General features: G+C 39.1%; 1 protein-coding gene across 12 annotated transcripts in view; it reads right to left on the bottom strand.

Moving 5' to 3' along the window:
• Nucleotides 1–1,738: 1,738 nt before the first annotated feature.
• The window catches only part of FN1 (fibronectin 1), a 61,339-nt gene continuing 48,173 nt past the window's right edge, over nt 1,739–14,904 (bottom strand). For 4 of the 12 annotated variants that reach the window (XM_073218136.1, XM_037016042.2, XM_017676158.3 and 1 more), the window contains 12 exons: nt 14,731–14,818; nt 13,665–13,841; nt 12,793–12,882; nt 12,373–12,552; nt 11,127–11,216; nt 9,744–10,135; nt 8,647–8,785; nt 6,291–6,455; nt 4,601–4,726; nt 3,990–4,096; nt 2,841–2,951; nt 1,739–2,498 (listed from right to left, as the gene is read on the bottom strand). In XM_073218136.1, the coding sequence (XP_073074237.1) occupies nt 2,427–2,498; nt 2,841–2,951; nt 3,990–4,096; nt 4,601–4,726; nt 6,291–6,455; nt 8,647–8,785; nt 9,744–10,135; nt 11,127–11,216; nt 12,373–12,552; nt 12,793–12,882; nt 13,665–13,841; nt 14,731–14,818 (1,737 nt within the window). In that variant the 3' untranslated portion in view covers nt 1,739–2,426. Of the gene's footprint in view, nt 2,499–2,840; nt 2,952–3,989; nt 4,097–4,600; nt 4,727–6,290; nt 6,456–8,646; nt 8,786–9,743; nt 10,211–11,126; nt 11,217–12,372; nt 12,553–12,792; nt 12,883–13,664; nt 13,842–14,730; nt 14,819–14,904 lie in introns of all 12 variants that reach the window. The other 8 variants (XM_073218137.1, XM_017676162.3, XM_017676163.3 and 5 more) reach the window with 2 other exon arrangements.

Raw genomic sequence — 14,904 nt, 5'->3', positions numbered from 1 at the left:
TTCTTGCCTAAATCCAGATTGGTCTTTCAATTGTTCCTTTTCAGTCTGGACTGTTAAAGACAATTCTCTGGGGAAACAGTAATGTGAGTCAGTAAAAACTGTAAAAGATCTTTGGAAATCCTCTCAGTTCTCATGTTTGATTCTGTTGAGAAATAGTAAAATAGAAAAAAGAAAGTCTTAGCATTTCACACTGTGATGCCAAAACATAAAAAGGCCATTGAGGTTTAATTTGTTCTGATTATTTAAATGTAGGTATTGACTCACTACTGAAATAATTTAATTTGTAAGTTTAATATATTACTTTTGAGATTCTGGCAGACATCCTGGCAAAGTGTGACTTTTTTATCTTCATGTGGAGCTTGTGGGTTTTACGTTTCAGAGTGTAAGTTGTCAAGGGTTTGCTATCCCTTTAATTAACAGTCCAGCTGGATTTACTGAAACTCACTTGGGAAAAATATTTTTAGGTTTGCATTTAGATGAGTGGTTTGAAGCACAGTCAACCCAAAGCTATTCTTCCATGTTCTTAAATAGAAAGGCCTTTAAACAAGATGGAGCTGAGGTGCAGGCTTTCACAGTGCATTTCTCAGGCCTTTGCTTCACTTATGAAGATGGAGGGCCCAGTGCGCTTTCCTTGGGCATGCGTCAGGGGCACTGTACAGTGTGCTACTCCATACAGCTCTCCAGTAAGCTGTGCTGATGCATGCATGTGAGACAGTCATTTAACAGCACCACGGTTTGTTCTTTCTCTTATTTTTTCCTTCTTTTCACATATGCAGAGCATCTATCTTGGTAGCAACTAGCCTAAGAAAGCTGTAAGATTAGTGATGTTACCAAGTCTCGGTTTGCGTCTGTGTCCTGCTCAGAAAAACTCATCTGAGCTGTATTCTCTAAAATTAGACTGCATACTTCCCCTAAACAAGAGACTGCATGTCAGGGCATTTTATAAACTGTAAATCAAATGTGAGTTCATTTTGTTTTCCTTAAATGAACTATTAGGAAATTCCTTTCTGTTTTAATCTTAATATTCATTGGAAGTATTTATTATTTTCATATATTGCACAATGGTGTATGAAGTGTTTTGTCTTGTATCTTATGAATTACTAATCTTTTACTAATTAATAATCAACTATTCCCACTGCCACTGTTTACTATCCCAGATGCTAGATTTAATCTCAAAGTTTTTTTGATTCCCCAAAAGTTAAACTGAAAAGGAAATGGCCTTTGCAGCCAAGGATACAGCAGCCCTGTCAGCTGGGCTGGGCATGCTGAAAGTGTGAGCTGGCGTGAATCAAGGCAAGCGGGACTGAGGGCACGACACCACGGCATCGGCCTAAGACGGAGCTCCTCTGTGCTCTGCTCCTCCAGCAGTCGGAACATCTCAAGTCATCTGAAGGAAGGAAGGAAAGGGGAAGGAGGGAAGAATCATAATGGTCAGAAAAGAATAACAAAGGTGGTTTCGGATATACTTCTAGCTAGCATGTTAAATATGTGCGTCTCCTTAAGTCTGGTAAAGCAGAAAATACAAAACTATCTCCATTACTGAAGAGATGAAATGACAAGATTGAATCTGTGTTTCTGTAGTGAGACTTAGAAGTATCTTATACTTAAATTACTAAGACTTAGAGAGCAGTACACATCCTAGGTTTTCAAATGTTTGCTGGATTTGAAAAGAAAACGAATACTTAGGATTCTTATTTCCCCCCAAATTCCTTTACATAAAGAAACTACAACACTCAAGTTGTGGAATGTAAATCTTTTATTAAACAGTTGTTTTTCCACAGTAGTAAAGCTTTGGCATGTACAGTATAAAAAATAATCACCAACCATAATTATACCAAATTCCTTTTATCAACGGCATACTAAGTGTCTTCAATACAGGTTCTTTCCATATAAAAATACTGGGAAAAAAATTGATAAATAACAGGTAAGAGAAAAATATTTCTAGGCAATTACTAGAATCACTTTGGAAAAGTGAGTACTGTGGATATTTAAAATACCACAGTAAGAAGGATATGCCATTCCTACGATATTGCGGCCAGTTAAGTGGAAGCAGAGTGTTAGGGTAACTTTCCTACTTAAAATTTTGGTAACATCATTTCAGTACATTTTGCATGTTGGTTGGTGCATGTGCTTCCTTATTGATCCCAAACCAAATCCCAAGTTAGAATCATTTCATTTAAAATACTGAGCGGTATTGAATACTTAAGAGCAGAACAGGCAACATACTGCCCCCACTTAGAAGAAAAGTCTCAAAACACTCCCAGGGTGATGCTTGGAGAAGCTGTGAGTTGAGCTGAAGCTGGAGAAGTTACTCCAGAGCAAAGGGTTTAAGAAAGGAACACACGTTCTAAGATGGGTCTGCTGACATCACTCCAGTTTGGATGGACCTTGGCAGAGATTCACGCTTGTTTCTCGGTCGGGAATAATTACTCTCGGGAATCATCTCTATCAGCCTGTACATCTAAAGGCATGAAGCACTCAATTGGGCAGTTGACATTCTGTTAAAAAAGAAGAAAATTAGCATTCTTTTGAAATAAAAGAAGAATTTACAGAAACAGCTCTTTAAAGGGTATAGAAAAAAGCGGAGGTCTCCTATAATGGTATTTATCAACAGAATACTTGTAGCTTCAAGAACCTAGCAACACTGGGCAACAAGAGATGTTCAAGAGGTTAATATATTTGAACCTGAATTATGTCACAGGATACAGTATTTTAAGTCATTAAAAAAATTTTTTTTAGTAAAAACAATTTGGTTCACAAAGAAAAATACCTACAGAAAGTGACTCCCTACGAAGTACCTAATTGTGTTAAGGGGAGAAACAAGGTACAAGTGCACATACCGTGTTCGTACTCTGATGGTATCTCTGTGAGTACTGATTGTAGGAGTGGCCAGTGGAGCCTTCATGAGCAGGTTCAGCCCCTGGTCTGCGGCAGTTGTCACAGCGCCAGCCCTGAGAGAACAGAGACATGAAGTCAGGTGGGGCGTATGATAATCTGTGAACATCACAATTTCATGCCGTGTTAATGAAGAATTTCAGGTCCTGCACATTGGCAAAATATAAACAGTCACTCAGGAAGTTTGACGATGATGTATTTCATGCATTTATAACTCACATAATACATTTTGGCTCATTACTCCTATCTTATAACTGCTTCCATTTCTGCTTTTCCTGAAATGTCCTCTCTGCTTTTCCGTCTGCTAAGGCTCATTCTAGTCCCAACCTTGTTAGTAAACTTTCTGCACTAGATGATAGAAGAGGGTTTCGTAGAGCCTTAGAGCTTTTAAAAGGGATTTGATATCACATGGCCGAACACCCTCATATACAGGTAAGGAAACCAAGACCCAGAGGACTGGCTTACTCGGAGCAGGAGGCACACTGGTGGATTGGGACTGCCACCAGCTGGGCGACTCCTAGTCATGCTCTTTCTAATGCACCACATGGCCACTTCCTTCCTAACCTGTGGCCTTTCATCTGGCCAGAGATGGAGGCAGGACCAAGAGGGGCCAGCGAGGTTCCTCCCTGAGATTTTTGCCAGGAATGTCCAGGTGTTCTCATTGACTGTTGCCCCTAAGATCGTAGGAGATACACCTGCGGCTGACGGCCCTCATCTTTGACCATCAGAGGGAGACTTCTGGAGGATTGCCGATACAAAGGAGTGAAGGCGTGAAGCACATGAGGGTGGGAGAGACTCGGGAGGGCTGCAGCGGGCTGATCCTGGGACCTCCAATTACGGGAGCCTTTTTTTGCTTAAAGTAAGTTGGGTTTTTCTCTTATAACCAAAAGAACCTTAAAAGCACAATCACATATCTTCACTTAAATATTTCAGATTCAGACATGTCCATTTAAAAGCTCTTAATATCTAATGTCAGAACTACATATAGAATCAATGAAATTTGCTTTCATATAAAAAAAAGCTCTAGTCATCAATGCAGGAGCCTCCCCTTTGTCTTTTCCAAATTTCAAGGAGCCCGCCGCATCTGGTCTTACCCGCTGGCCTCCAAAGCATGTGCAGGAGCAAATGGCCCCGAGATACTCCTTCTGCCACTGTTCTCCTACGTGGTAGGTCTTCCCATCGTCATAACATGTTGCCTCATCTACCAGACACGCAAGTCAGAAACACGTGTAAGACTAAGAACAGCGATAGACCTGTCCCTTACATAGGGGTGGGTTCTGTTTATCTCCTAAATTTGTATTATCATAGCCACTGTCCCACATGTTTATGGGAATCGCCCATTTGAGAGGTACTACTATAAAGACTTTGGGGCAGCATTTCCAAGTCCTAGATCTGACAAATTGGAAAAGGTTCATATTTTAAAAGTTGAATTTAAAGACCCATAATACTTTCTTATAATAGTCCACTACAGATTATGGTAAAAATACTCAGGTCAGAAAAGTCCTAAAGTGCCCTGTAATAACATTAAATCATGGCTCATCTTGAAGCTTGTCTCCACTTCCCCAAATCAAAAGATTAACAAACCCACTGTTCACTCTTCAAGGAGACCTAAAGTTGCTGGTCACTTCTGTGAATGAGTTACAGCTCAGCAATAAAAGTGGGAGCACTTTTAATAAGGCACTAAAAATGATCTGTGGCAACATACGAGGGTCACACTTGAATTCTCCTTTTCCATTTCCAAGACACGTGCAGCTCATCATTTGGCCATTTTCTCCCTGACGATCCCACTTCTCTCCAATCTTATAGTTCACACCATTGTCATGGCACCATTCTGTGGTGTGGGAAGATCAGAGGCAAAGAGTCATTGGTGTGCTCTGACTCACAGTGGGACATGTCACAGGATTTTAAAAGCCTGGCTTTTAAACCTGGCTGCAAAGTAGTTCAATGAACCGAAAAACAAAGATCAGTTGGTTTCTACAGGCCACAACCCATTTCTTATACTTGGGAAGAGTAAAAGAATAAACCTGTGTATCAAAACAAAACAAAAGCAAATGAAATGATAAATCAATGGTTATTATCCCAACAAATAGGACTGGTTCTGAAGAGTATCTAAAAGTCACGGTTACATATCTCCACTGAACATAAAAGATGACGTTTTAATCTTCAAGGTTTATACTAAAACTTAAGTTTGTATGACAATACACTGCTTCCATTTTATCAACAAGTCAGTCATTCCTTAGGCTTTAAAAAAGTTACTCGACATCTAAGCAAAGAATACGTAAGCTGAGCTAAAGAATCGCATAGATAAACTTAGAGCTCTGCTCCCTCAATATTCCTGAGAGGTAGTAAATACACAAACTTAAAAATATTTCAATTTCAGAAATTAAAAACCAGATTGCAAATGTTAAAACTCCAACTCCTAAACAGCATAGGTCACTTCTGCTGTGTCTTTCCATTTTCAGATGGTCAAACACAGTTGTCTGCATTGAAAAAAATGAGTTGTTTTTATATTTCAGTATGAATTAAACCATTTCATGTTTACCAGTTAAGTAAAATACTTTAAAAATCTTTAAAACAATCTCTTGTGTTTCATTTTCCCAAATACAATTTCTGAATATAACTATGGGAGGCTTGTTTATATGCCATAATGGTTAACACCTATAAAAATGAACCAGTTGTCAATAATAACCACAGCCCCTAAAAACAAAGCATGAATGAAATATTTATAAATTCTGATACTAAATCTCAAAGCATAAGAGGTCATTCCTAGGATCATTTTAACTAAAAAATTAAAAATACTAAAATCTCTCTAATTTGAAAATCAAATATTTTTCAATTGAAGTTGATTCTTAATTGTCTATACGTGGATTACCTTTACTCTCCACATTACTTGGCAAGATTCAAGCTACCTGATGTGTGTATGTGATGTGAAAGAGAGTGTATGTACAGGTATGAATGTGCATATGTACTATTATGTGTTTATGTTTGGTTTGTGTTGAAAAAGATAGTGTTTGTTGAGTGTAAATGTTCACCTAAGCTCACTCAGCACTGAAAATTAAAAGAGATTTGGGGTTTCTTTGTGTCTCTGATACTCTTCATTAGACCTGGCTCCAGAAAGTTTGACTTTATTAATCTATTTTAACAGAAAATTTTAAGAAATTACATTGCCAGCATGAATTTATTTCTTACTAATAGTCACATTGACCCTTGAAATGAAGCAATATTCAACAAGTAAAATTTCCCATCATTTTTCTGTGATGCAAAATGTTACTTTGAGTCAAGGAGTCGGCCCTCATTTGCTTCATGTTTGGAAGTCTGTGTCTGCCAAACATGCTTCCTTGGCACACTGGGCGAATGCATGGAATGGGAAGACATGGTCAAAGCAAGCTACTCACTAGATGAATCACATCTGAAATGACCACTGCCAAAGCCTAAGCACTGGCACGAGAGTTTAAAGCCAGATTCCGACAATCGCTCCCACTCCTCTCCAATGGCATAATGGGAAACCGTGTAAGGGTCAAAGCACGAGTCATCTGTAGGTTGATGTAGGCCTTGATCAACTATGTAAAGAAAAAATAAAATAAAAAGACATCTTATTGGTGGTTTTGGAGCAAAGGAAGAAAATGCATTATTGTACATAATGACTTAATCAAAAACAAAAATCCCAGTAGTATTAAGGAATTCTCATCTATTGTGTGAATGCATCAGCTGCTCTAACAAGCATAGCTTAGGGGTTGTCAGTGGATGCTTACCACAGGCATGTAAGGAGCCCGTCTTTTATTTTGCCATCACTTATAAAAGTCATCAAATCCTGATAAATCTCACCTATAGAACCTGGAACAGATCTTGAGGCAATTTTAAGCTAGTTAAGAACTTCAGTGAGATGCAAAGGCTGGAAATGCTTCTCCATTAGTAGGTGAGTGACCTTAAACTTGTTGTTTAACATTTCTCTGCCTTTCTTCCCTCAGCTATAATATGGGGATAATAATTAAAATATCTCTGCCTGCTTAGGACCTTGTGAAGATCACATTAGATCTGAATTCAAAGTACCAGTCCATTGCAACAGTTAGAAAGCAGCCACAACATAATAATTAGAGGGCATCTTTTGCAACAGTCAGCAATTTTTATATACCATTATAATATGATGGCATTATAATGCAATATTTGCTTTTATTATGGCATTTTTTTGCATAATAGTGCAAAAATCCTAGATATTGTATATTACTGTCACAATGACAGGACTTTTATTTTACAAATAAACTGTTCCAAATTAGAGAAAGCAATGGGATATGGATGACTTAGGAGTAAATAATAGAATCTTTTCATGTTGCCTAAGGTATGGATCTTGGGAAAGCTTATTTTAAAATATGCAAGGCAACAAAGCATGATTCCAGTTATTCTCTAAAAATTAAATAGACTAACTTCTGTGACTTAGAATCCCACTGTGTATATTTCTTTCTAAAAAGCTCAAAAGCAATAGATATTTTAAGCACCTAATATTTAAAAGGCATCACCCTGGAAGAAAACAGTTTGGGAGAAATTAGGAAGGCTGAACTGTCTCAAAGCCAGGAGAACCTGGCTAGAATGTAGAATGTTGCTTCTGGGAACGAGGACGCAGAAAGAAAAATGAACTTCAAGTGCTACTAGGGGTTTCAATAACCCTCCTAAAAATAGACTGGAGTTAAAATCCCCCTGGACTAAAATTATGGAGATGGAATATATTTTTTTAATTTATGTAGAAAAGCACAAAGAAACAAAGAACTCTGTGCCCGAAAATTCCTTTCACATGGCATTCTACTAGTAAAACCACACGAGGTAAAAGGTGTGACTCATGGATAAATAATACGACAAGCACAAAATGATTTCCCCAGCCCAGAAATACTCAACTGCTTAATTCACAGGTGTTTATACATGTAAAATGAAAAAAATCATCATCTACCGAATGAGGAAGGAGGCTGAGATGAAGTAAATGGCCCCAGGAAATAAAGCCAGTCACTTGGCAGAAACAGAAATTAGCCCTCCACTGCTGATGTGGAATAGAGAACCCTCTGGTAGGAACATTCGAGATTCATGATTTTGATTATTCCCTATCTTATATTCCTCTGCATCTTCAGCTGCTATGGCTTGAAAAGCCAGGTGATGCAGTACTGTTGTTTAAAAGGACTTTCCAGGTGCTACGAAGAAGAGTAAATGACCATTTAACCTCTATTGCGGCTTGGAGTCTATATAACCAGAAAAAAAAAAAGAAATAACATGAAATAGGGGAGCTCTTTGGACAGAAATGGGCTATGTTGGTAGCATTTTTCACATCAAGAACAAAATCCAGCTGTCCCTCATGTTGCAGACTGGGAATATTTCCTTTTCAGGTAATCAGTTTAGCTGCTTAAAAATCACTCAAGAGGACAGCAACATGGTGAGACAGAAAGGGTGGGGAAAAGAGATCAGGAGACTTGTGCCCTGTATCAACTCAGATACTCACTAACAGGGCTCAGAGCATTGGACTAAATAATATTTAAAGTCCTCCCAGGTCTATCATCTTATCACTGTTGGAGACTCTGTGCATGCACTTGACAGAGAAGATGCTAGAATACTATGAGGAAGGAATTACTGAATTTAAAGTTGCCCACTTACTTCATGGCATTATTTCCCAATTTAAAAGACAATGGCCACAAAGGAACAGTCAAGAGAAAAAGCACCTCTGGGGTAGTCCCGAGGGGAGCCTGGGCCTGGACACCAGGGGCATTCACATACCAGAGTTGCCCACGGTGACGACCTCCTCCCGAACCTTGTGCCTCTTCTGGTCTTTGAGTGCCTCCACTATGATGTTGTAGGTGGCCCCTCTGGTCAGGCCTGTCAAGGTGGCACTAGCAGAAGTTCCAGGAACTCGGAACTGCAATTATATGCAGAAAGTAGGGAGAAAGCATTGCAGTGAGGAACCAGGATGCCTCTCTTGATTTATTCTCTTACCAGTAACCCTCACTATGGAAGCACAGCAAAGGAAACAAACAGGGCCTAAGGGTCCCCACCAGCTAAAGAGAGAAATGGAACTTGGGTGAGGGGTTACTACGTGCCAGATTTTCCTGCCTAAAGTCTTCCCTATGCGCTCCCATCACCAGGAGTCCTCCAGTTATTCTAGGGACAGCCCCCTCCTCATCCTGTTGTAGCTGCAGTCTGTGCAGGTCCACCAGAAACCCTGGCTATGCCCCCTTCACATAAAACGTGGACACTGTGTGTGTGAGATACAGCCATTCTATGCAAGGTGGCATCTGACCTCAACAAGGGGTCCCCAAAACACTTTGGCAAGTCCTCAAACTCATATGTCTCACCTCATAAATTTCCCACCATGTAGTAGTTTTTTAAATTCTGCCACTTTCTAAGAACACAATTAAAATTGCTACCAGCAAATTAAAGAACAGAGGTTTTAGTTAGAGACTCAGTCACTTGTAACAATTGATATACACAGCTTCACCTACGTTCTTTCTCCTTAGGTTGTAGATAATGGGATTCCTCAAGGACAAACTATAAGGATGGTGTTTTACTTGTTCTTATACAAATGTAAGTTCAGCTGGGATAGTTCTCTTTTCTAGGATCATTTCTTTGTATTATTAAGAAACCTCAAATGTGTGAGAAAAATAGAAGTGATTTTATTCTCTATTAAACAAAAGCTAATGGACACTCTTTGGCACATCCCCCATATTAAGATTAAAAAAAAAATCAGAGCTTATGTGTGCCACCTTTCTAAGAGGTTCTAGAAGTGTAGCCACTTTACATCAGAGCTCAGCTCTGGTCACTAGTTACTAGGTTACTCCTTTCCAGGCTGCTCAGAAGTAAAGAGAAAAATTAATTACCTGTAAAGGTTCTTCATCAATGCCAACGGGATGACATGAAATGATATACTCAGAACTTTCTTGGAATGGGGTCCAAGAGATGGTTGTCTGAGAAAGAGCTTCTTGTCCTGTAGAAGCATTTGGATTGAGTCCCAGAACGTGGGGGTAGAGATGATGGTCTACGTCTCCCCTGGGAACATGACCAATTTGGATCTCCTCATTTACATTCGGTGGATATGGTCTTGGCCTATGCCTTACGGGGGTGGCTGTTGTGGGTGGTGTGGTCCGCCTAAAACCATGTTCCTCAAAGATCATTTGTTGCCCAACACTGGGCTGCTGACCAGAAGTGCCAGGAAGCTGGATACCGTTTCCAGTGTCATACCCAGGATTGGTGACGAAAGGGGTCTTTTGAACTGTGGAGGGAACATCCAAGATCTCTGGTCCGTGACGACTGGGGTGTGGAAGGGTTACCAGTTGGGGAAGCTCATCTAGCCAAGAGAGGTTAGAGCCAAAAAAGCAAAGCATGTTAAGCTGGAGAAGAAGCAGCAGTGACAGTCATCAATTCAGCCAACAATGACTGCCTATCAATCTGATCAAAGCCCCTGGAAAATCAGCAGTTCTTAGATCACGAAACACTTCTTCCAGAAAGAAATCTTTATGATTTTTCTTAAAGGTTTCTTTATAGTTTAGAACAAAAAGTGTTAGTATGACTTCATCATACACACAAAGCTTTGAACTGCTGAGCTGCATAGAAGCCACCACGCTCAAATTATGCCTAATGAAACTGAAACGTGCAGCCCTTTTTCATTCGAGAGTCATGTTATAAGGACCAGAATCCCACTAATTACATCACATCTGAAGTCAGAGTTCTGGAGGTTTGGCTCAACAGTCTTTCATGGTTTGAAATTGTGAAATTGGATAAAATACATACATGTTTATTTAAAAATTCTATCAGTGTAAATATAGCATTTTCTTCCAATTAAACTGAAATTGGATGAAAAAGCAGAACATTATTAGTTCCAAGTTTCAGAAACCAAATGGCAAATAAAGACAAATTAGATTTTTCTCCCTTTTATAAAAAAAAAACATCGTTAACTTTGACAGAAGGTATATTAAAGAATAATGAGAGCAACTTGGTTTATACATTTTAACATCTGCTTTAAATCTTTTTAAGGTAAATAAAAAGCTTTATTATTGACTGGCTAAGAAAAAAATTAAGCTGAACTCTGCAAATTATTTTAGGTTATTCATGCTATCAAAGAGTGCATCTTACATGCTGCACTGATAGAAATAAAGTTCCATGAGAAATGCATCAAAACCTGGAGAACCTTTCACTGCAAAATTGGTCACATGTAATTAGTTTTATAGTCATTGTCTCCCTATTACCCGGATGTTGCTCTTTACCTGTCTTTTTCCTCCCAATCAAAGGCTCGCTTTTCTGGTTGTTCTTGAGAGCAATGACTTGGATTGTGTACTCCGTCCCTGGTTCCAGACCTGGTGGGAGGACAGAGCATCCAATTATGTCTGTGGGCTCAGCTAGTGAAGTGGAAATTGATCTTACCAGGAGACACTACTGGGGAGTGAGCATGCTCTCTCCAGCTGGCCGTTGGCCTCTTGAAAGGTAAAATCGACTTCACTTTTCTTCCAAAACCAGTCAAATACTCTGCATACGATGGCCACTTAGCAAGTTATCTTCCTATCAAATCTGACATCTGAATAAGCACTTTCATGCTAACTTTTCCTGGGTATTCTTATAACACATGGTCTTATTTGTCCTCTTTATTCCAAGAATCTATCAGCATTGTACACCACCAGTGGAATATACATTTGGGAGATCACTACAGACTCCATATGAACCTACTTAGGCCTAATCAGATGGCCCTCAGCGGCAGCCTCAGTGAAAAGTTAGACTATAGATAAGTGCTCTGCAAGACAGCATGATCACTCTCTGTGGTCCCTGTAGGATGCGTTCAATTCAACTCCTTCCATATCTGATTCTATTTTCTTGTCCCCAAAGTTTCTGAAAAAGCAATGTCTCCTCTGGCATCTGTATGTTCTACAGCATTTTTAAGTCCACATGATACCCTATACACAGTTTTAATCTCTTGAACAAGAATAATACCAGAGGCTTATGGTCTTTCCCAAAGGGCCAACTCTTATTCCCCAACCGGGGCATTCTCTTCAATATGGGTGTCTGGGAATCACTTTGCCTCAAGACCTATAATGTGAAACTTGATCATGAAGGCAATGGCAGGTGGCGCTCAATCAAGTCCTGCAAGATCATCAGATCTTTAGGGAGCTGAGTGACAGAACAGGCTCAAAATGACCTACTTTGCTTTGGGAAAAACAAAAACAAAAACAAAACATCTTTTCCTAGGACTGGACTGGCAGGTATCTGGCAAATGCACATCCAATAAAAAGATTCTAGTTATGCCATTATAAGAGTATTGAAATTACTGCATTTTCATGAATTCATGCCTTTTGAGATGTCTTAAGCTCTACAGCTCCTCCATAGAGAACTCTTTTTGAAGTTATCAGAAACAGGGCTTCTTGTTCTCATGGTATAGAGTCAAAGACACAGTTGGAATCTGCCAAGCACTCTGTGTGTCCTAGGAAGGAGGAGGAAAATGGAAGCATAGCAGCACAATACCAGTAATAGTAGCCTCTGTGACCCCAGGCCGGGGTCGAGGGACCACTTCTCTGGGAGGAGATCCGGGTTTCTCATACTTGATGATGTAACCGGTAATCCTGGCACGGGGGGGCTGCCATGATACCAGCAAGGAGTTGGGTGTGGTGGCCAGGAAATGCATGTTGGATGGTGCATCAATGGCTAAAAGAAAACAAAATTCAGTCTCTAAGAAAATTTGAATAGCCAAGAGAATCATCCGCACTCTTTCCCCAGCCCTTGTAAACAAAACAGACTTGAGAAAATCTGAGAGTTCTGTAAACTGTGAAAATGATCCACTGTAATCTACAATACAAAAATATACACCTCACTCTTGTTTCTTAAGTTCACATGACTACTCGCTTAAAAATCAGGTAGCATTTCTTCAATAGAAAGAGCAGTTACCAGTGGAGGCGTCAATGACCACAGGGGAGCTCCGGGCATTGTCGTTCAGAGTATACAGATAGATCTTGTAGTCAGTGCCGGGCTGTAAACCTGGGATTTGTGAAGAGATTATTTTTATCTGATCTTGATTTACTAGGAAAATTTTCAAACTCAGTTGCAACTAGCTTGGTTCCCCTACCATCCCATGTTTAGAAGTGGCTCACATTTGAACAATAAATTAGAGCAGAGTATGGGTGTTAACTGGTAATGAGAGACATACCTCAAGAGGAAACCACTAATGCATACAAAAGACATTAGCTAAAATAAATTCCAGAATACAGAAATGCTGTGTTAGAAGTGGCCATTCTCTTGGAGAACGAGGAGTGAATACCTTTTGAGTTTTCTTTTTATCATAATCAGATGGCCACTGGTTGGTAACTGGAATCAGAATTTTAAATATCGAAAGACATAAATTGACCCAGATATTGAACATTTTCTGACTACAATTTTGATCTTTATGACATAGTGTTGTTTGCTTTTTAAAATTGAATTGTGCTTTGTTATCTATGTTAATGTTAAGAACTATACACTACCACTTAGTTTCTTTTGATTTTAAGCATTATGTTGCAATTTTTGTTCATAAGAAAGGGTACATTGATGAAATATCAACTCTGATGAATAGAGGTCATACCACTTCTCTGGCAAACATTGGATGAAATTTACACAACGAAACTATTTTTGATCATGGTATGAAAATAAGTTCTTTAAAAAATACAATTGGGTTACCATAACACATTAAAAATAAATTAGCATAAGTGGTGGAATAACTAATAAGTTAATTTATGTTATGAATAGCAGTTCACAGATGTGGTCAGTACAGTGAGTTCCCTGACCTGTAATGGTGTAGCTTCTGACATCTGGCTTGATGGTTCTCTGAATTGGAGGCTGGCCGCTTGTTGGGACAGCATCAACCTGGAAGCCAGTGATTGTCTCGGTCTTGGTTCTCCAGCTAATTGTGATGGTGGTCTCAGTAGCATCTGTCACACGGGCTCTTCTTGGAGGGCTGACGTCTGCATGAGATCATAGCTAGAGATTAGTCCCTGGCAGGCTTATACAGGTAAGATTCTGATATTTCAAACTGTTTGCTATGCATACATCAAATGCATCCATTTCTACATATGACTAATAATGTATAGATATTCTCCTGTGGTATCCAGAGAGTAAGGTGGATAATAATTAGGAAATGTGAAAATATTCACCTTGAATATCTTTTTATTTTGAAGAACTTAAAAGCTTTACAGATACTACCACTGTTTCCAAAGGCTGGCTTTATAGTATCTACAAATACCTCAACAAGTGTTAACATTATTAATTTATTGTAATGTAAAATATGTGTAGTATGAGTTACAGTAATGTGGCTAGCTAGCAGTGATATATACATGTATCACTAGTATTTTGTCATTTTTATAGGGCTTCATATTTTTTCTTCATAACAGGTGTTATGCCATCCCTATTTTATAGACGAGGAAATTTTGGCACTTTATGTGATTTCTGAAAAAGCATACTCTGTTATTGATGTGGCAGAAAACTAGAATCTAGGCCCAATTTTGTCTGCCACTTATTGAACTGTTACAGTAAGATACCGCAGAAATCAGCAGGTCTTCCCCAAATATAACTCTATGAAAACAAATTCCAACAAGTAGAGCATAAACTAGTTGCTAATCTGTGTTCATAAACCAACATCATCACATTATGAAGTGATTCCATTTATGTGTCAGTAGACCACTTTCTGGAGGGGCCTGAAGGCAAACATCCTAAGTAAAACAGACGAGCATACACATCAATTTTCCAAATTGGGAATCATTCCATTGTGAACTTAGTGATCAACAAAATCATTTATCTTTCTTAATTATTTGTTTATATAGAATTTTGTCAATACTAGAAAATTTGATAACTCACTCTCCAGAGTAGTGACAACTCCCTGAGCTGGTCTGCTTGTCAAAGTGTCCTTAAGAGCATAGATGCTCACTTCGTATTTGGTGGCCACCTAGAAAGAAGGGCATGGTAAGCTTTAGGAATGTAACCTCTGAAGCCCAGGGATTTTTCACTACAGCATTGGAAAAATGCAATGGT

This window comes from Manis javanica, chromosome 12 (assembly GCF_040802235.1).
Source record: "Manis javanica isolate MJ-LG chromosome 12, MJ_LKY, whole genome shotgun sequence".
NCBI classification, from domain to species: Eukaryota; Metazoa; Chordata; class Mammalia; order Pholidota; family Manidae; genus Manis; species Manis javanica.
This window is presented reverse-complemented; position numbering and strand designations above follow the sequence as displayed.